Consider the following 20,860-nt stretch of genomic DNA (forward strand, 5'->3'; position numbering starts at 1 on the left):
GAAACTTTATAATGCTCTTTATGCAAATGATCTCATCAAAAATTCCAGCTGCACTCAGAATGATCACACAAACCATGGGAAACCAGTGTTCTCTTTTGACTTGCTGCACTGTTGGGGTACCTCTTTTTTTAAGTCTTTTGGTGGAGTTATCTGCTTTTTGAAGTCTTTTGGCTAGTATCAACCACCTCAGTGAGGAGGCTTACCTGCCTTGTGTGTGATTTCATCCTTTCCATCAAACCAAATTAACCTTTTGGTTTAATTGACTCAAAGGCAGACTGGACCAGCCTGGGAGATGCAAAGAAGCAGCAGTGGCTCAGTGCATCCCAGGGGGCTCACAGTGCATCTCAGAGGGCTCACAGTGGCTGTGTAGTTGGCTTTTTTGGCTCTACCTGCACTGCTAGATGTAAAGAAAGCAGTAGGCTTCCACCTAAATCCATTCAGGTATTGTCTAAAACTTAACTCTATTCTGCTGGTAGTGTGTGTGGATGAAACCCTCACAGTGGATTATGCTGATTTCTGCTTGAACACAGCTACCAAAGCCTCTAAAATCCATTGATGTCTTTCCAAAACCCATAGACCCAACCAGAATAACAATTTTTAGGACATTTTCATATCTTTAAAAGCTTGAATCTCAGGCATTAACAAATCAAACCACTGGATAATAGAAATGTACCAGCCCATTTTACGCATGGGGAAGCAAATGCATTGATAACTTGATGCAGGTCCCACGTAAAGAAGAAAACAATGCCAGCAAGACCCATGTGGCACAAACCCATACACCTTCCTAAATTCAGGTCCTGCCCCAGAAAGATAAAATAAAACATATTTATTAAATCAACATAACCCTAGTCTGACTGCTGTTCAAAAACATTATCTACACTAGAATCTGGAAGGTTCTACTTCTGCCTGAAAACAGTGTCACAGGGCAGACTGAGTCAGTCTAACTTGATGCACCTTCCCCACCTCTGTAGCCAGCACACAACAGCGTGAGATCTTCAGGCTGTGAAGACAGAGCAAACTGGGAAGTAAAATGTGGATTTGTTTTATGAGAAAAAATAGAAGAGGTTTCAGATTGAAGAAGAGGAAAACATACCCAGAGACAAAAAAGGAACTGAGAAAGATAAAAGGGAAATTATAAAAAAGGGAGAGAAAATATCCAGACTCACGCTGCAGGTATTCAATTTCACTTGTAGAAAATGGGAGTCTATTGCTCAGAGCACCTTTGCAGCCAAAGGAAAGAAAATCTCCGCTGCAAGAGGGATTCATACTCAGTCCCCCATAGAGGGAAATTAAACTGAAATCGGTAAAAGAATAGGAGCAGGAGGAAGAGAATGCTGGAAATGTGCTGTGATTACAAAGCATTTGTGAACTGGCTTGGGATGCAAGCAGCATCACAAGAGACCTTGGCCAGAAGAAGATAAAAATAATCTGTCCAAGAAGTTGTAGGTTAAGCAGGAAAGCAAGACAAGCAGAGGCCATATACCCTAAGCACAACTGAATTATCTTTTTGTTCATACATACACTCACATTTAATTAAGTTATGATATTGTCAAGCCTTTGGCATGCTGCCTGCTGTATAAACATTACTGGCACAGATATTCTATAATTCCATTACAGACTTGCTAATTCAAATGGAGGAGCAGGCAGGCACGAAACCAGCTGGAAATTTCATCTGAAACTCACCTCCGGTTCAGACAGAGAAATGCAATGTGCCATGGCGGCAGCAATGTCTTCACTCACAGGAGCCACCCAAGGTCTCTGCCCATCTCTTTAGTGTATTAGCAGACAAATCCAAGCCATTCTTGTATCAGCACAGCAGCTCAGGATGATCCCCATGCACAACAATATCATCTGAGCTTGAAGGAGCTGCTGTTGGATTATTAGGTTTGCTATTGGTGGGATTCAATTATTCCTGCAGTATTTATGTAAGAATAATGCAAAGGGGCTCCAGCTGGGACCAAGCCTCCATTTTACTGGGAGACAGTTTCTTTCTCAAAAGGGGCTTGCAGTTTCAGCTGATGATACACAGACAGAGGGAAAACAGAGGCAACAAGAAGAGATTTTATTATGGTTGCACAGAAATACAGGCAGCAGGCAGACACTAATTCTAAAATGACACTTTTATATTAGCAGACATCCAGTTAAAACATAACCACGTACCCTTCAATAGTTAAAATAGAAGAAAAACAATTTTAGACCAATAAAATAAACAAAACGTCATATATCATAATAACAAGAAAATGTATGTTAGACATGCAGAAATATTACACTGTGCAGCTAAAGAATGGAGAAAAATATTTTACCAACAGAATTGGAAGGCTCCTTAAAAAATATTTTATTACCAGATTTGGAAGAGCCTTAATTCTTATCTCCCCACTGTGCTATTGTCCTGTACTATTTGTAATTGAAAGTCCATGCTTTGACGTACATAAACTAAAAGCTCACAGACTGGGGCTCTTATCTTAGATTCTATAAATCCTAGAACAGTAGTTTTCACCACAAATAGCACACTAGAGATTCCAGTTTTAGCTGCTTTTGTACTTACCTTAAGAATTAAAGCTTCTTCTTCCAAAGTCTTGTTTGATGTCAGCTCAGGGGCTAGACTGGTTTGCAGCTAGGTCTGATTCATTTTCCTCACCAAATGTACCCAGCTTATGTGAGTCCTCAGAGACCCTCCTGGGTCCAGGAGGAAAGCCCTGCATGCTGTAATGCAGGCAAACATCTGACTCAGTGTCCTGTGGTAGAAATGGGATACTTTAGAGCTGGGGAATCATCACGCACAAAAGATAACAGGTGTCCATTCTCAGAAGCTCAGGACTGAAGAATTCACAAGAGCTGAGATTCAGACTTCCATCAACACTTACGCTCTTGATTACTCTTTTACCAATAATGTTATTTTGCAGACACCAAGAGCAGGTTTGTCTAAGTCCTAAGGACCTGTACTGCACAAAGAAGATGTAGGCAGCATTTCTGATACTCTGCCTTACACCAGCACCATGAAACCACCTCTTCAAAACAGGACACTGTAGTTATGTGACTGTGATGTGCCCACCAGTTTTTCTAATTAACAGGTGTTTTTCTACCTGCCAGCCCACCATGAGCTTCTCTTTCTCAGAAGCATTTGTTGAACAGTTGCATCTGGTCTCTTCTTTTCAAAAATATTGCAAGCATGTAAAGATTTTTGTAAAGTTACCATGGATTTTTCCTGTGTCCTACTGAATGTTGAACTAGGAAAGCCATTAAGAGCAATGGACTAAAGCAAAATAAATTCAGTGCAGTTTCTTCAGTTCCTGTTGACTTCCTTCATACAAAGTACCAATCATTACATGATAAAGAAACTAGATATTTACCTACTATATTCACTCGTTTTCACAGTATTTTAACTCGTGTATTTTTAATAAAAGCTTGCAACAGATAAAAGAAATTATATGTTAATCTGCTCCTTCTCCTATTGTTCAAGGCACTGTTTTTATTTCTAAGCTGCTGGATCTTAAATTTTCTCTTGCATCAGCCCAAGTTATTTGTACATTTGCATTACCCACCCTTGAAGCACTTCTCTGACACTTCCTTGTTACAGAGTTAATAAAGATGGGGTTGGTTTCTAGTTCTAGTAAGGCTGATTATGTGTGTGTATATATATGCATATGCATATGTGTGTACTCTACATATCCGTATCAACGTAGCAAACAGATACTTGCATCAACACATTTAAATTCTAATGGAACTGAATTTTCACTTGCTTTTAAAAGCCTGTTTGTACAAACTAAACAACTCAATCCAATTAATGCTGCACTTCAACTGCTGTTGCTCCAAAAAAACCCCAACAAAACCAAAACCATAATCATTCTATTAGAAGACTTCTGAACTGGCTTCTATAAATAAATCATATGTGTTTTAGAATTCCTACCACATTCAGGAGGTCTTCACTCTTTCAGCAGTCCTTTAGGAGGAATTATTGCTTTCATCTGACATCCCTCCCTCCCTTCCATTTTCTGATTTCTTAAAGGCATTTAGACAAGCAGTGCTACATAGCCCTATGGCCAGCACATCTGACTTTATCCAATCCAACTGAAACCAATGTGCTTCTTGCAATCAGCAATCTGTTATTTTCTTGTTTTATCCCAAAAAGTGACCAAGACATAGCAATGATTTCTGCAAACAGGAGTAGTCTGACTGCTAGAGTTGAAATGCAAATAAATATCCTATTGCACTCTACGGAAAACATTCTAAATGAACAAAGCAAATACTCCAAAGATCCTAACAAGCAATTAGGCAGAAACAATGATATCAGAAAGATCAGTCTCTTTGTAATACACTGTTTTTACTCACATGAGAAGAGTAATTGTGATATGTGGAAATACAACACCAAAGTACAACCTCTACCCACAGTTTTACTATACAAAATTAATCTAATACATTTTCCTAATGTTGTACAGGCAGCTAATTAATTGTAGACCACGTAACCATCACAAGATTAACAAAATGCTTTTATGCAGGTAGTAAACACTGCTGCTGAGAATATTATTCTATTCAGTAAACAGTGTTTGAACTTAATAACTGCAGGAAAATTCCATTTCTCTAACAAAGAGACCAGTGACCTCACTGAATAAGTAGTTCACTGTGCCTTTCACAAAAGCTCTCAATTAGGATGAGGAGCACACTGTACAACAGATAGAAGGATTGAGAATCCACTCACCTGATGGCAGCTGTGATAAATTACTGAAAACTTTGCTGCTGAGGCTGAGAAAACATAGGGTATTCACTTTAAAGAGAAAATATTTTCAAGGCATTTTTTTATTTTTGCTTGTGTGCTGTTTTAAATGCAAACCCCAAGTTATTTCAACAGGGAATAATTTAAATATATCAATATCCCCCTATGATGAAAAACAACAAATGAGTATTTGTGTACTTACTTATTTGCAGAGGATAACACAGACCTGTGCTTAATTGAAAGATAAGATACTGTAAAGCAGCGTGTGCATACATATAGAAGTCCACTTTAATAAATACATAATACATTTATGAAATTATTATGGTAAAATATTACATATACAGCTTACTACATATAACATGCAATGATACATATAAAATCTTTAATCATTTTTATGAAGGTTATTAATATTTTTGCTAGTCTTATTGCATTTCCCTTCTGCACTAGTTATTAAGATTGCTATCTTGATACCTTAAAGCCAAAACCAGCAGTATATTGATACAAAGGCAAAAACTGAAAACAATGGTGAAAACAGGTAGTAGCAAATTAATGGAGCAGAATATTTAACTCCAACACTGCAAAACAAAAAATCTAAACAGTCACGCCACGGAGAGTTTGATACTCATTGACACCAAGCAGCAATATCACTCAGGTGAGTGAGGTAATTCCAGAAACCAGGCAGCAGCTTTAGAGCCCCTGCAGCAGGAGCACATCCTCCCCTCCTCTGAGCAAACCAGTGTCACATCCAACAGCTGAGAAACCACTGCCTGCTCAAGCAGCACCAGGCTGCTGAAGCAGGGCACACCAAGCTCCTCATTTCTGTCTCTGGACAAAGATTCCCAGGGATTAAGTGGATCTGACTGGCTACTTGGGTGAACTTCAGCCTATTTCATGATTAAAGGAAAGCAATTTTTTAGAACATTGAACCAAGTCTGGAAACATTAAGCTACAGGGACAAGAGAAACTCACAACTGGGAACTCTTAGCCAGGACTTGAAGTTGTAACACAGATGCTACTATTTAACCTTGAGGGCAAAAATACCCCAGAAATGCAAATAATAGGATTGAAGCAAGTTCAGCTGCTTTGAGTACTTAGAACAAAGGAAAACTAAGAACTTCTGTGAGTTAAAAGCTAGCATTAGTATACCTTTTCTGTTATGTTTACTTTTCATCATTTGCATTACAGTATTTAAGTATTTACATGCAATTTCTTTACTCATATCTTCCATTAATTTACTAGAGTTTGGTAATGGTACCAATACATTTTCTTCTCAAATGAAAACAAAGACAACCTTGACAGCAGGAATTGTCAGCATGCTGGGACTAGCCCCACTGAAAGTTGTTGCAGCAAAAGTACCTCAGGTGGGTGTGTTAGAAGTCCTATGGTACCAAGGGCACAGCACGAGAAACACCAACACACACAGAAACAGGACAGAAATGAGACACCTGTCTACTCAGATGTTTTAACAAAAAAGGGGCAACTTTGCAATGAAAATCTCAGTGCTCCTGTGGAATATCTGACTAGACTTACATGCCTATGTTTATAAGGTAATTACCAAGTCCAAAGTGAGACATTTGTACAACTTTAAAAGTACGAACCTCAAGAAAACTCATACAATCCCTTCAGAGCTTTGCCATTTATAAGTATAGTGTTACTATTATCAAAGCTCTTTAAGTCCTTCCAAGTTCTGGCATTGTCTATTGGTCTGGCATTCCATCTTGGTTATGCTGGGAATCTTGGTGCTCCTGCCCCAAATGTCAAAAGGCATCACTAAATCCCGAGGACATATCTGGCAAGCATCCTAGAAAACCTTTGAAGTACTCTAAAAGGTGTTGGAAAACAGAAGATGTGTTTCAATTGAAATACCCATTTCCTTACTGTTTAAATCACTTATACATACAAAACAGGTTTCCACATGTTTTAAAGAAAAGTCTTGTGCAAGTAAAAGAACTTTTTTCTGTGGGAAGAAGCTCCTACTACAGCCTAAAAACATTTGTGTTCCATGTCCTAATTAAAAAACAAATCTTCAGAAATTTCATTTTAAGCAACACTGGGCAGCACTGTAATCTTGTATTTGAAAATGTGCATCTTCCTAAGAGTGTTAAACTTCACAGGATGCCAGTTTCGACCACAAGATGAGAAACGCTCCAGCACAGAATGCACCAATATTATGTCCTATTTCTCAGAAACTAGGTTGCACATTATAAAATTAAAATTGGAAAAAGCTAAGTAGTGGAGAACTGGTCCAAACCATGGCTTCATGATTTATCCAAAGGATGTCATTAAGAGTGTACAGTTTCATGGTCCCACAATTTGTTTCCAAGATACCAAAGGAGTGCTAGACAAGTGTTTCAATAATCTTACCTGTGTCTCATTCTAAGTAATAGCAATATAAAATAACCACAAATACAAAATAGTCCATATTTTCTTGCAGTAAAGAAAATATACCCAATCTCAGAAGAAACAGGATTCATATACAGAGTCTGGCCATAAAGATCTGCATGTGCAAAGCAAGAAAATAACATATTACAAAAAATGACTTTTTAAAAAAAAAAACCTCCTTATTTCAAATGCTGTCTCCCTTGAAAATTCAGAATTTATTTTCATGCTTACATTTTCTACAAAGAGTGAAGTAATCAAAACTAACTGAATTTTGGAGGATAATGAAGCTCACCTGCAGAATTAGGCAGCAGTTAAGGCTGACAGTCTCAATTGCTGTTTTAGACATGGTTGCATAAATTCTGCTGAGAACCACTTATCTTCTTTGTGGAATGTAGCACTATAATCTTGTAAAGCTCCAACCAAGGGCATTCTATGCTGACTTGCATAACCATCTTTTCAACTTTTTTGCAAATCATCTTATTACAGTGTCTTGGGTAAAGACAGTTGTTTAAGGCTGAGCTGTGGCCTGGATGTTTCCCAGAGCACACATACAACAACCTTATATACATTACTTCTGTTGATACATCTCTGATTTCTTGTCTAAGATGAGCATAGTTGATTAACATCAGTGGCCTTGATCCCAAGAGATAGTAACAGTCTACATCTTGTGTAAGTTTACAGACTGAGTGAACTCACATGGTCCACTTTTAAGTTACAGATTTTCACATCAAATGGCACCCGTCTCTTGTCACGGAGTTAATAACTGCCTTGAACCCAGTTTTACCTCCTCAAGTTCCTAATCCATTCAACCATTTTTGATGTAAGATACAAAAAGTTTTGAACAAGTCCAAACTAAAACACATCTATTCACTTTCAACAATCTTTTCACTGAAGACCAAAACTTTTAGAATTTATTTTTTGGTTGGAGACTTCATCAATACTTCTCAGAAACACTGTGTTGATATGCCACCTAGGACAGCCTAGGATCTAGTCTAAGACCGAAAAGTGAGAATTTGAGAAACGGGAGGACAGGTCAATGCTGTTCCATAGGGAAAAAGTCTACCCAGCTGCAGCCACTGCTGGGAAAGGCTCATGTGCAGCAGAGCTTGTGTTTTTACAGCTCCTTACCCTCACAGGCATGTGGTAAAGCTACGTTAAAGACACTATGCAGAAAACAAAACAGATGAAGGAATGGAGCTCTGGAGAAGGAAATGAAAGGCCCTGAGGCTTTTAGATGTAAATGGGACAGAAGAATGATGGGAGACAGCAAAGGTCAGCTCACCTGCTCTGGACTGGGCCAACAACTTGACCTAGCGAGGGAAGCTGGAGCTGTTCTCAGATGGCAGAGGGACTCTGTGGCCATTAGGACTGTATTCTGTAGAAATGCAAGTAAGTCAGTGCTGTGGCCTTGTGTGGAGAAAAGGCTCAATTATATTTTTATCAGCAAAAAGTGTGAGGGTGAATTAAAAAAGAAATGTATCTTTTTTACTGTGAAATTAAATTAATTTATTTGTACACACTAACAACTTATTTCAGTATGTGCCTCCACAGCACAGATATCCAGAAAAACTTACTTCTGACTTCAAGAAGGATCATTCACATTCCTAAGGAGTCAGAATGTCCTGCTGGCCTTTTATTAGCATGCTTTTAGTCAAAAATTCCGTAACGATCCAGCTGGCTCTTTCCCACTGAGGTAAAAGCAACTATAACAATCGTGTCCATTTGCACTGACATGAAACAACCTGGCTCAAGTGGCTCTCCAAAAGGCATTACCATCACCTACCCTTATTGCTATTAAAATTAAAAAAGAGATTAACCTTATTTTTCAAAGAGTTCAGTGTAAATTAAAAGACACAGAAAAAAATCACATTGTGAAAAACTGCAGTCTTCTAGAAAATTCTTTATGAACCACTCTGAACTAAGATTTTACTTCACAGAAAACTAACCAAAACAAACTCTTTCTAATTAGACACAGTCTTGAAAACTATCATATTTCTTGCAAGAAAACCAAGCAGAATTTTCTAATTTAACAAAATTGGCTTCTCCTCTACTTACATGCAAGCACAAGAATATAAATAATTTCATTAATACTTTTAAAACTCTTTCCAATGAAAGAAAATTTCTGGTTTGAGACACTGCTTTCATACAAAAATAACTAATCTCTAATATGACATTAATTCTCTTATCCTCAGAAATCTAGATTGGAAATTCTTCTACTCAGCTCATCCCATATTTGCAGTTTGATTCATTGTCCTAGCAAAAAAATTGGCAACTTCAAACTGCCTGGCAAAGCTGCAATTGATGGGTCGAGTTACTGACTGGCATACACTGAACCTCTGTGGATTGCAAATTATTTATTGCAAGTTGAATTTCATATTTCTAAAAGACTAAAAATCTGGAATACATTACTTGGAATTTGTATATAAAATATTCTGTATTTTGTTAAACTTCAGATTTGAAGTTACTGAACATTTAATTTAGCCCCTGTGGAGACTGGAGGGAAGAGTCATTGCTTCACTGATTTGCAGTTTTGGAGGGGAACAAAAAGCAAAACATGAAAAACTATGATTAGCATGCAGGATGAGAGACTCACAGAAATGGAAAAAAAATTAATCAGCAATGGAAGCAGGAGAGTTTAGCAGCATGTTTGAATTCAGAATTATTCAGTGGAGTTCAGAACTCCAAATGCTCGTATAATAGTTGTAACAATCATCCTCTCTCACAAAATTTTCTTCATCTTTGTAATAAGGCATAGATTCAGTGGTTACTCTACAAGCAGATACTCCTTTTCATGGTGTACACCAGAATACAGGGTGCAAACTAGTTGTACACAACCCCCACTGAAAATCTATGTTTAACTGTAGGATAGAAGGTAATTATCTTTGCGCAAAGATCATTCTGTTCAGCGTTTTCTTAAATTTAGATGGACCACATTGCATCTATGATTTCTAGAAAGAAGATTGAGAAGTAATGGCACAAAACAGGACTAATTTTGAAAAAGAAGACAAAATATTCTAGATGTGCACTTGAGATCTACAGATCTCCAGAAAACTTGATTTGATATTAGGACAGTAAAATGTTGTGTCATTAGATGTTACAAGACTATTTGGAAAAAAGTAAATAGCTTTGTTTTTTTCTTTCGGCTCCCCTCATGACTGATGCAAATGCAAACCTAGGAAAACTGAACTGCTGCTTGGCTTGCATCTATTGCTGAGGAAAAAAATAAAAAAAAAGAACTGTTAAAAGACAAATACTGAGTTGTGTACAGGAAACTTTAATTAACAAAGATAAGAAGTGAAAAGACTATGAAATATTTGCAAGGTAATTCCCTGTCTCATACTATTTTTGCACACATGTAGCTCCAAGACTACTACAGACCTTTTCAGCCTGACATTACACAAAGACCAAGTGCTGTACAGCATAAGAATTTGTGTAATTTTTTTAATTTGTCCATCTGAGAATAAATGAATAATTTTTGTAAGAGAAAAAGCAGTATCATAATTTAAGCTTCACCATAAATTCATTTTTATATACTAAACACTTGTTCACTAATAAACAACATTATTGTACAACTGCTTTCTGCTCCTAGCCTGGATAACTACTGAAATGTAAGAACCACAGGTGAGGAGATGCAAAAAGGCTGATTTAGGCTTCTCATTCAGAATTCCTTCAGTAAGGAAACATGTCTTCCTTACAATTCCAACGCAGCGCCATGAAAATGAGGTTGTCAGCTTAAATAGGGAAAGGTACATTTAATTTACATATGTGCACTTATTCCCATACTTCAAATTAAACAGGGTAACAGCATAAGAACTTTGACAAGTTTCTCTTTCTTATACACAGTCTTATCTTGAATGTGAACTCTGTTTCACTGGACCCTCCTGCTTTGAACAGAAATTGTCCCAATATGCAGAATCCTCAGGTGCGACAGGAATACCAGATGCAACTAAATCTTCAAAAGTCAATACTGTAAATTGCGGTTGGTTAGGCTCCAGGGAATGGACCTAAAGAAAACAGATATTAGCATAACATTAATCAATAAATATCAATTTTCTTCCTTTAAAATTCTCTGTCACATTTAAACTACACATTGCTTACTGAAGAAGAAAGAAGACAGTCTATATTTGAAACTAATGTCACTTCCCCTTCATTTAGGCTATGCAGTAACTATTAGAAGCATGTAACAGGCCACACAGAAAAATCAAGCTTTTTGTTGAAACACACTTCACAAAACTGATGGAACAAAGGCTACAGAATGCTGCAAGCATGACATAAAGACTGTTTAAGTCCAGTAAAGAAGAGGAAGAGCACCATCAAAAAAATTGTACTTCATTCTTCAGCAGGTACCACTATTTGAGACAATTGTGTGAGGATTTATTCCACTAGGTGTGCCTGTTTGTACTCATTTTTATACCAGCAGTCATGTTTTGCATGCTTCTCTCAGACTCAAGTGCTACTTAAACACTGAAGTGGTCACAATCAACCCGCAATTCCCCATGTTAAAACCAATTAAATGTGGACTGAGATATTAGAGATGATGGTGTCACACTCTCCATGTTTGGTTCGTCACTCCAAGTAAAAAAAAAAAAAATCACATTTCAAAGAAGAAAAAAATTTGGGTTTTTTTTTTTGTTGAGCACACTACTGTGCAGCCTGCTGTATGCCATCTCCAAATGTAATTGTTTGCAGACAGCAGGGCAGATAGTACAGCCTGCATGAATCAAACATAAATAAAGCTGATTCTTTTAAATGGGCATTTGCTGGAGCGACCTATTCTTAATGTTCAATATTTCATAAAATACTGTAGGGCTCCTCTGCAGTGGTGTCACTCAGTACACCAGGCAAACTGACTCATTTTTGATGAGCCTGTCAGGGTCTCTCTGGCACTACAGCCCTCTGGTGTATCAGCCACTCCTCCCAGTTTGGTGCCACCAGCAAACCTGCTGAGGGTGCACTGCACCATCATCCAGTTCATTAAAGAAAATCTTACACAGGACTGGACCCAGTACTGACCCCTGGGGCACAGCACTGGTAACTGGCCACCAACCAGACTTTGCACCTCCATCACCACACCCTGGGCCCAAACGTTCAGCCAGTTTCCAATACACCTCACTGTCTGCTTACCCAGCTCTCACTATTTTTCTAGGAGGATGTTATGAGACACAGAAGGTGCCAGAGACAGAAGGTAGTGAAATACAGGTAGACAATTAACCATTGCTCTAACCTCATCTACCAGGCCAGTCATTTCATGGCAGAAATTTACCAAGTTGGTTGAGCATGATTTTCTCTGGGCAAAGGTAGGCTGACTAGTCCTGATGATTTCTTTGTTCTTGCTGTGCCTGGAAATGGTGTTCAGGACTGGTGTTCAGCACTAGCTGTTCTACCGCCTTTCCAGCAATCACAGTGAATCTGTCAGACCTGTAATTGCCTGGGTCCTCCTTCCTCCATGTTTTCTTCCAGTCTTCAGGCACTTCTCCCAGTCCCCATGATCAACAAAAGATTATTGAGAGGGGCCTTGCAATGACAGCTGTATCCCATAAATATTACTGACTTACACCCATCCAGTTTGCTCAAGCATTCCCTGACCTAATCCTTTTCCTCCAAGGACGCATCTTCCTTGCTCCTTCCTCTTTCATCCCTGCAACCTGGGATTCCTGACATCCAGCCTTGCTACTAAATACTGATGCAAAGGTGGCATTCAGCATCTCAGCCTCTTTCAACATTTGTCTTATTGAGTAAAACCCTTCCCCCTTGGCTTCTTTGCACTTACAGAAGTATCCCTGGTCAGATTAAAAAGCTAAAGCCCAAATAGAATTTAAACTTCATCTCTGGATGCTCAAATAGTATTTCTGGTTTCTTCTCATGTTACCCATCCTTGCTCCCACCCTCTGTATGCTTCCCTTTCTATGTCCACATTTGGCCAGGAGCTCCCTGTTCATCCATGCAGACCTCCTGGCCTTTTTGCCTGACTTCATATGCAGTGAGATAGAACTCTCTTGAGAGTGGAGGAGATGATCCTTGAAAGTTAAGCAGCTTTCTTGGGCTCAGCTTTCCTCTGATGCCTTATCCCACAGGACCCCTCTTTGTCATTCGGGGAGGAAAAAGTTTGCTCTCATGTTAAGGGTTGTGTGTCATCCTCACTGCCCTAGGATCCTGAACTCCACCATCTCATGCTGTTGGAACCCTGCAGCCACAGACAGATCTGTGACTCGTCATGTTTATTCTTCATCCTGGGTGCACTGGTATACAGGCACCTCAGAGGCACTTCAGCACTTTGAGTTTCAGGAGAAGAGTCGGGGAACTTGTTCATAACTGTGCCTTGTAGACCCTTCCTTGCTTACATCCAAGTGCTGGAGGTGACTCAGTCCAAGGTCAATTTTGAGGATTTTGTTATCCCCTTCTGTCACATCGGTGAAGGTAGGTCAGTAAATAGGCAAAAAGCAAAAATTCTCCACTTCAGTATTTGAACAATAGGCTACTGTTAAAAATAAATGCAGAGACAACAAAATGGTTTGTGCTTGTTGTAACAACACAGAAGAACTCTTAGCTGTCAATGCAGACTGAAAGAAAAAAAGATTGAGCTGCCTCTCACTTTATGTCCTTACATAAGTGACAGGGTGGTGAGACATTTCTGCTCCTCTGACATTTTGGTAAAGCTGCAGGAATGGTGCCTAGACCCACGCAAGTGACATTACAGATGAATACCAAATACGAACCAAGCCTCTCAGCTAAGCAGCTGTTAACAGATGTAGTCTGAACTTCAGCACGTGCTTGTCTGAAGGAAGTGTGTCCTGACTGAATGCATCACAACTTTTGTGAAGTACAGCAAGCAACAGACAGAAGACACTATATCCTACACAGGATTTATAAAGAATTTTAAATGCAGCCATCTTTTATTGAGACTAGCCTCAGATAAATGTCTAGATCTAGGCTAAGAGCACAGATAAACATTCTGTTTCCTCAAGCATTTAGCAGTCACTAGCATTTTAAGGAAATTCTTGACACCAGAGATTTTTAATTACAGTACATTGACATAACAATTAGTCTTTCCTGGGAATTGTAGGTACATGCCATCCTTTTGTGAAGAAAGCTGAAAATAGATGTTTTGCAAGCAGCCCATAATGAATTACTTCTGCAATTGTAGAGGCAACAGACACAAACACTGACATCCTAAAACATCTGGGTAACATTTATACACATGTTAAGCTAGAATGAACAACTTTTTCTTTCAACACACCTAGTAATAAATAGAATAATTTTTATGGTTCTTCTAAAAAGAGAGAAGGCAACTTTCATTTTTATCATGTTCCTGTTAGAAGGAGGCCTAAAAAGGCACAATGCAACAGTACATAAATTTTCACTTAATTTCCTTACTGGGGAGTGTCAGAATGCTCTCTTGTTCTGCTTAAAGTGACCTTTCTTCATTGAACTGAAGTAATGAAATTTGGGCCATCATAAATTTAGTCAGTGGACAAGTAAGCCTTTGAGACTCTCAAGTCAAAGACTTTTTCATCATAACCTTTGACATCATGACTATTTTTTCTATGGTACATTTAAGGTAAGTAACCATGATGGTGAAGATCAATACGTAGAACTCCTGCATTCTTGTAGAATGCTTAGGTAATTGTCTTTCAAAATAACAGCCACCTTCTTTTAACCTCAGACCAAGAATTATCAGTGTTCCTGTCAGAAAGATAATGTGCAACCCCACCAGGAACTTAAGTATGTCCTGCTAAAAAAAATGCCCATAATTTCTTTAAAAAAAAATTGTCCACTGATTTATCCCAGTATATCCTCAAAGGGAGTTCAATACCTCTTTTTCTCAATCTAACCAATACTAGTTAAAAGGTCTGCATCCCTTTCTTATCCACAAACATAGACTCTGTTACCACGATAGATAGTGTTCATTACCACTTCCGTGCTTTTATCCATTCCTATATTAATTTTTTTTTTTTTTCTAGTTCCTGGTAGAATCTTTGTATCTAAATAACAGAAAACAACTAACCAATTTTCTTGTGAGCAACTACAATGGAAGAGAAAAATCTGGCAATTTGTCACACTCTCATTTGTTGACTGTCTGGCTGTTTTGGCTACAACTTGCCAATCTGCCTGTTCCTTAAATTTGACTTTTATTGCTATTTTCATGACTGAGGTATGTTTTAAATTACACAGAAAATCATGAAAATCTTTTAAGCAGTTTTTCTCTTTCTCTCTACAGAGACACCACATGGAATGAAGACTAACACTATTGTTCTTCCCATCTGTTGGTTGTTGCTACTTGTCTCAAGGGTTATCTTGTCATAATGGTGTTTGAGCGATGGATCTGCTATGGGATACACGCAATGACAGTCCCCCACTATAATCAACTTGGTGAGGTGTTACACAAGTTTAGCAGTCCAGATTGGCTCACTGTTTCCATTTCCCTCTGTGAAAACCATCTTTCCCATATAAGTACTAGCAGGCCGTGACAAAAATTACTTAATCTTCTCTTGAATGAACACATTAAATACATGCATTACAGACTTGTCATTATCTGCTGCTGTCCTCTGAAACGATTTCTCCTTCACAGACCTTTCCTGAAACAGGCATAACAGAACTACAGGAAACATTTCAGTAACACTGCTTGGTTCTGGTTAATACCACGCCTAAGATAAGCCTTCTTCTTGGTCCTGTGTATGAGATGACACAGTGTAGTTGCTGCAGTGTAAGTTTATGTTCAAGTGATCAGCAAGAGATGACACTACTTCACAATTCCTTACATCAGAATCCTTCTGTACAAATCCCTCCTGTTTCCCAAGTGCCACTGCAACATGATGATTGTCATCCAAGCGGGTTTCCTGGTAAAGATGAAAAATGGCAATGTAAATACATTTTCTTTACTCAGTTTCCAGAGTATAGACTATATAAGTGTTTACAGTATGGTTCAGAACAATAGCACAAGATCATTTAAAATACTTTAAAATAATGACATTCAAAAAGCAATAGTACTTTTCAGCAGTTTTGTTGGAGAGCTCAATGATGCAGACACATTAAAATGCTCACAGGGCTGAGGACAGATTACTATAGGTTACCACCACCTTACCCATTTGTAGATATTTGCATTCAAGTTTGTGATCTAAGCATTACTTTACCAGTCCCTTCTAAGGCCAAAACCATATAACCCATCTTAGCTATCCTTTTCCAGTGAGATGAACTGTGAACCTCAAGAAAGTATTCTGAAAAACAGTGATGTCAGTGTAAACTTAAACCCATGACTCTCTCCCTCTTGGCTTCAGACAGCATGTAAAAGCACAGCTTTGAATTCCTGACATAGTCTGAGTACTGCTATGTATAAATATGATCAATATTTTTATATGTAAAGCTATATATTTAGTAATATAGTTTTTTACCTATTTAATAGTTTGGTTTGAAAGCGTTTTCTTCTAGAAAGACTAAAAATTTATCCTAAACGATTTCAGGAAAAAGAACAACAAAGACATTTACTGTTTCTGAATAATGCTTATTCCATAGCCAAGCCATGATTTCTTTGATTTTTAAAAATACATATATCTAAGGGGATGAAATAAAATTTGCCCTGATTATTTATTCTACAGTTTTAATGTAATTTCTAAACTAGAAATCAAGAATAACAAGAATTTTACCTAGGAAGATGATCCATTATTGCCATTAATTTGAAAATTAGAGTCATTGGGATTTTCTCCTGGGACTTAAGACTGAATCTCCAATTGTGGCTTCCTTGGGAAATATTCTAACAGCACTATATTATAATATAAAGAAAGCACCCTGATTTCCTCCTATTTCCTCTGACAGGTTGTTGGTTGCCTCATTTTTCTCCCCTTTTAAACTAAGCAAAATGCCTTTTAGAACAATGGTGTCAGTGTGCATCGGGCTTTTCTACAGTTCATCTACTATACAGAATTTTCAAAGGCTTCAGTTGCCAGGATACAATTTCTGTGATTCCAAAACAGCCCTGTGCATGCATATATATCTATATATATATATATATATTTTAAAAAAGCCAAGCTGCTCAGCTCAAATCTACTCAGCCCAACTCAGCCAAGGCAGCAGCTGCTCCAGTCATGTGCAGCACCACTACACCTGTAAGGTTGGGGGATATGTCTGGCAAACAGGGAGCCTTGGCTGAGAGGTGCTGGTGAGGAGATAGAATTATGGTTTTACTTCAATCTCTTCAGCACCAAAACTGTGCCCATTTGATAGCTTTAGCAGTAAATTTAGAACCCTCACCTACTTAAAAAAAAATAAATAAATCAAGCTTGTGTTGTCATACCTTTCTGCAAAGTACTAGTAAGATAATGATTCTGTCTAGATTAAAAAAATAATTACTATAATAAAAACTAATAAACCTACAGAATAAGCAGTACTTTATATGACTGCAAGAGCTATAAATATACTTCCTATGGGGTATTTTACTGGGTTTTCCACTCCTTTACTAGGATACAAAACTGAAAGTAAGTCAAGCATAAAGAATGCTATCTCAGAGGTAACCACTTGTAGTTAGTGTGCACATTTCCGTAACTTCCTCAAAAATAAGAAAGACTATGAATACTAGATGCTTGATCAGGTATTGCTAAACCTCTTCTGTAGTTGTGGGTGGCAGCTTTTTGTGTTCTTCTAGATAGAAAAATTAATACATTCCCTTTTTAAGTACTTCATTTCCCACCCTTCTTTCATTTTTTTTGCATGTCCAAGACGTCAAAGACAGAGGGCACAGGTCAAGAACAGAGGGCACAGTACAGCACATTCAGCAGTTGCTTACACCTGTAATCAGAAGCCTACAAACAGCTTTAAGCACAGACTTATCTTTTCATGAGGTCAACTTATATTACTTCTTGTTTGTTCAACGAAAAACATATTATAGATACTATTTCACACATTGTTAGGAAAATAATGTTTTTTTTCAGTTCAAAGCTGCATTTAACAGGCAGTGATTGTTTAGATAGACCTTCCCTGCAGAGACCCTGCCCAATGAACAGTAAATGAAAAAAGTTCCATTTCATTTATTTCATTTATCTTCTATGGTCACAAGAGAGTTTTCAGCATCTTACAATAAAACATAAACTATGTCCTTCATCTATCTTTGCTGTTTCAGAGCAATGTAAATCCAAATGAAATACAGAAAGGAACATCTTTCCTGGCCTTTACTAGTGGCCAGCAAAAACCTTAAGCAATGGAATTAATGAAACATACTGAAACTATAAAAAACAGTGGATCAGCTTGTTTCCCTGGAGATACTGCTACACCAGCTTATAAAATTAGTATCTTAAATGGAAATAGATTATTAACAAAAGAGGACAATCCTATAGAATTCCTTCAGGGTGTGGAGATTGTTCTATTAAGATTCCTTTCTATAAACCAGAAGTCATATAATGGACCAAAATTTGGGTTTGTCTGCACAGAACAAAAGTGTTACTAGAGCACACAGATTTACAATGATCTCATTTCAAGGACTCGGCAGAATGATGTGTCTGGAATTCAAATTATTATGAATTCACTCAACAACAGACAGCTTATGATGAATCTGTACCTTCCCAGCCAGCAGAACTGATTGATGAGTGAATCCAGCTGGATTAGCTAGTCTTAGAAATTAAAGTTTCTATTCTTATTTATTCCTCACAATGCAACAGGATTAACTTCTGTTACTGAGGATGAAAGATGCCAATTAGAGTTGCACACCAGCAATTACTAAATATGTTTCAAATTGACCCAGGTAATCTCTCTTTTGAAATTCATGTTCTGGAAGTAATTTATTTGCATATAAACAAATCAAGCAAATACTTGTTGTGAAAAAATGCAAAAAGTTATCTGTGCAACAGCAGTCCTGCCAAGTGATTCTTAATCCCAGAGTAAAGTTTAGGATAAATCATGTGCTTCCTGTATAAAATAATTGTATCCAAAGCTGAGGTAGGTACAAAAACGAATGTGTTGTCTCATTTAAGAGTCTTCCTTAATATCAATTCCAGTAAGTACTATCCAGTTATTCTTCCTGATCAATTGTACACAACTGCGACTAATAAGGAAGGGGTCACAAATACATTTAACATTTTGCAAATCACTAACTAGGAATCTATTTTTCATAATTTCAAAGAATGGCTTACATTGGAAGGAACCTCAAAGATCATCTCGTTCCAACACCCCTGCCTTGGACAGGGACACCTTCCATTAGACCAGGTTGCTCAGGGCCCCATCCAATCTAGCCTTACACACATCCAGGATATCCACAACTTCTCTGGGAAACTTTTTCCTATGCCAATATATTTTTTCATACATAAGATCTGCTTCAAATCCGTCTATCTTATAAACTTACATTTATCTCTTTAAATGATGGAACTTTTCATAACTGTTTTCAATAAACTTCTTCCGTTTTTACTAGAATTAACTACTACTTCATTCTTGTCGTAGTAGTAGGCAGCTCATACTACACAGCCTCCTCACTGGCAGGGCAGTATGAGAAACTGGAGTCCTTGACTTTGTTCCAATGTGTTAACAGCACTATTCTCATCCTGAATTCAAAACACAGCACTATGCCAGCTATTAAGAAGAAAATTAACTGTACCAGATATGAAACTAGGACAATTTTCCAAGTTTATTTTCTTCAAAAGAAGTAAACGGAGCATAAAGAATTACCCATAATAATAATAATCATCATCATCATAATGACTCCATCCTAAATCAACACACTGACAAAATACTCTTATCACTCTTCACTGGCCTAGCTGTCCTTTAGTTATTGCTAAACAAAGTCACCTTTTTAAAATGAGGGAAGTATGTACCATCCATATGAATAAAGCATATTCAACACATATAGCAGACATATCTTAAAATTAAATTGATGCTTTTAAACAAAGCTTTTTTTCCTCCAACTCCTTCCAAAACAGCTAAAGGGAATCTGCATAGCACTCTCTAGACTAATATAAAAAACAAAGCTCTAAAGCTAAATCCTTCCATCAAGGAAAGGACACCAAACAAGAAGGGCCTGTTTCTGATCAACTGCCTTCCATTCAAGCCAAAAAATGTGGGGTGTGAATGAGGGCAAAGATACCTTGAGCAAAACTAAACCCTTGGTAAAAGGAGAACACGCAGTCAACTACATAACATAGTAGTTAATTGGTATTTACCATGAAATAAGACAAACCTCTTTGCACTGTTCATAAAAAATTCTATCTCCAATTTGAATTGGCTGTGCTCCAACTGTGAACAGTTACAGGGTGTCTAAAAAGTGTCAACTTTGATTTGTTCTGATTCATTAGTATTTCTCTTGACCTTTTAGTTATGACAAGTGTAAGGTGGAGGATCTTTTCCTGCTCTTTATGAATTTAAAGTTATCTTTTTCATATTACATGGTACTTTCTGAAGAACATTTCAGAACATTTTGTGCAATTTAAATGGATAAAATCCCCTTTGTGTCTCCCTTCCATTTTAAGTAAATTAGCTTCTCTTTAAAATTGAAATGAATAAATCAAAAATATGTGATAATTGAATTTTAAACAGTCTTGCTCTCTTTGATCATTTCCTTTCACTAAGATATAGGCAGTTCTGAAATGTAAAAGTGAGGTCAATATTTTTTTCTATTTGATAGAAAAAGCTCCCTAAAGTAAAATTGGCACAACAGGCAACCTAAGGAAAAGACTGTATCAGTAATACGTAGTCTTACAAGTGACTCTTTCCGATTTCTCCAAATTAGTGTTTTCAACTAAAAAGTTATTTCAAAAATCTGATGATACAAAAGAACCCCCAAACTTTTCTAAG

The 20,860-nt window shown here is 37.5% G+C and overlaps 1 protein-coding gene across 6 annotated transcripts in view; it reads right to left on the minus strand.

The window, feature by feature from the left end:
* Positions 1-7,259: 7,259 nt before the first annotated feature.
* The window catches only part of AASDHPPT (aminoadipate-semialdehyde dehydrogenase-phosphopantetheinyl transferase), a 30,896-nt gene continuing 17,295 nt past the window's right edge, over positions 7,260-20,860 (minus strand). For 5 of the 6 annotated variants that reach the window (XM_064409376.1, XM_064409378.1, XM_064409379.1 and 2 more), the window contains exons 5-6: positions 15,853-15,930; positions 7,260-11,097 (exon numbers count right to left, since the gene is read on the minus strand). In XM_064409376.1, the coding sequence (XP_064265446.1) occupies positions 10,939-11,097; positions 15,853-15,930 (237 nt within the window). In that variant the 3' untranslated portion in view covers positions 7,260-10,938. Of the gene's footprint in view, positions 11,098-13,465; positions 15,763-15,852; positions 15,931-20,860 lie in introns of those variants that run through there. The other variant, XM_064409377.1, reaches the window with a different exon arrangement.

This window comes from Passer domesticus, chromosome 2 (genome assembly GCF_036417665.1).
Source record: "Passer domesticus isolate bPasDom1 chromosome 2, bPasDom1.hap1, whole genome shotgun sequence".
NCBI classification, from domain to species: Eukaryota; Metazoa; Chordata; class Aves; order Passeriformes; family Passeridae; genus Passer; species Passer domesticus.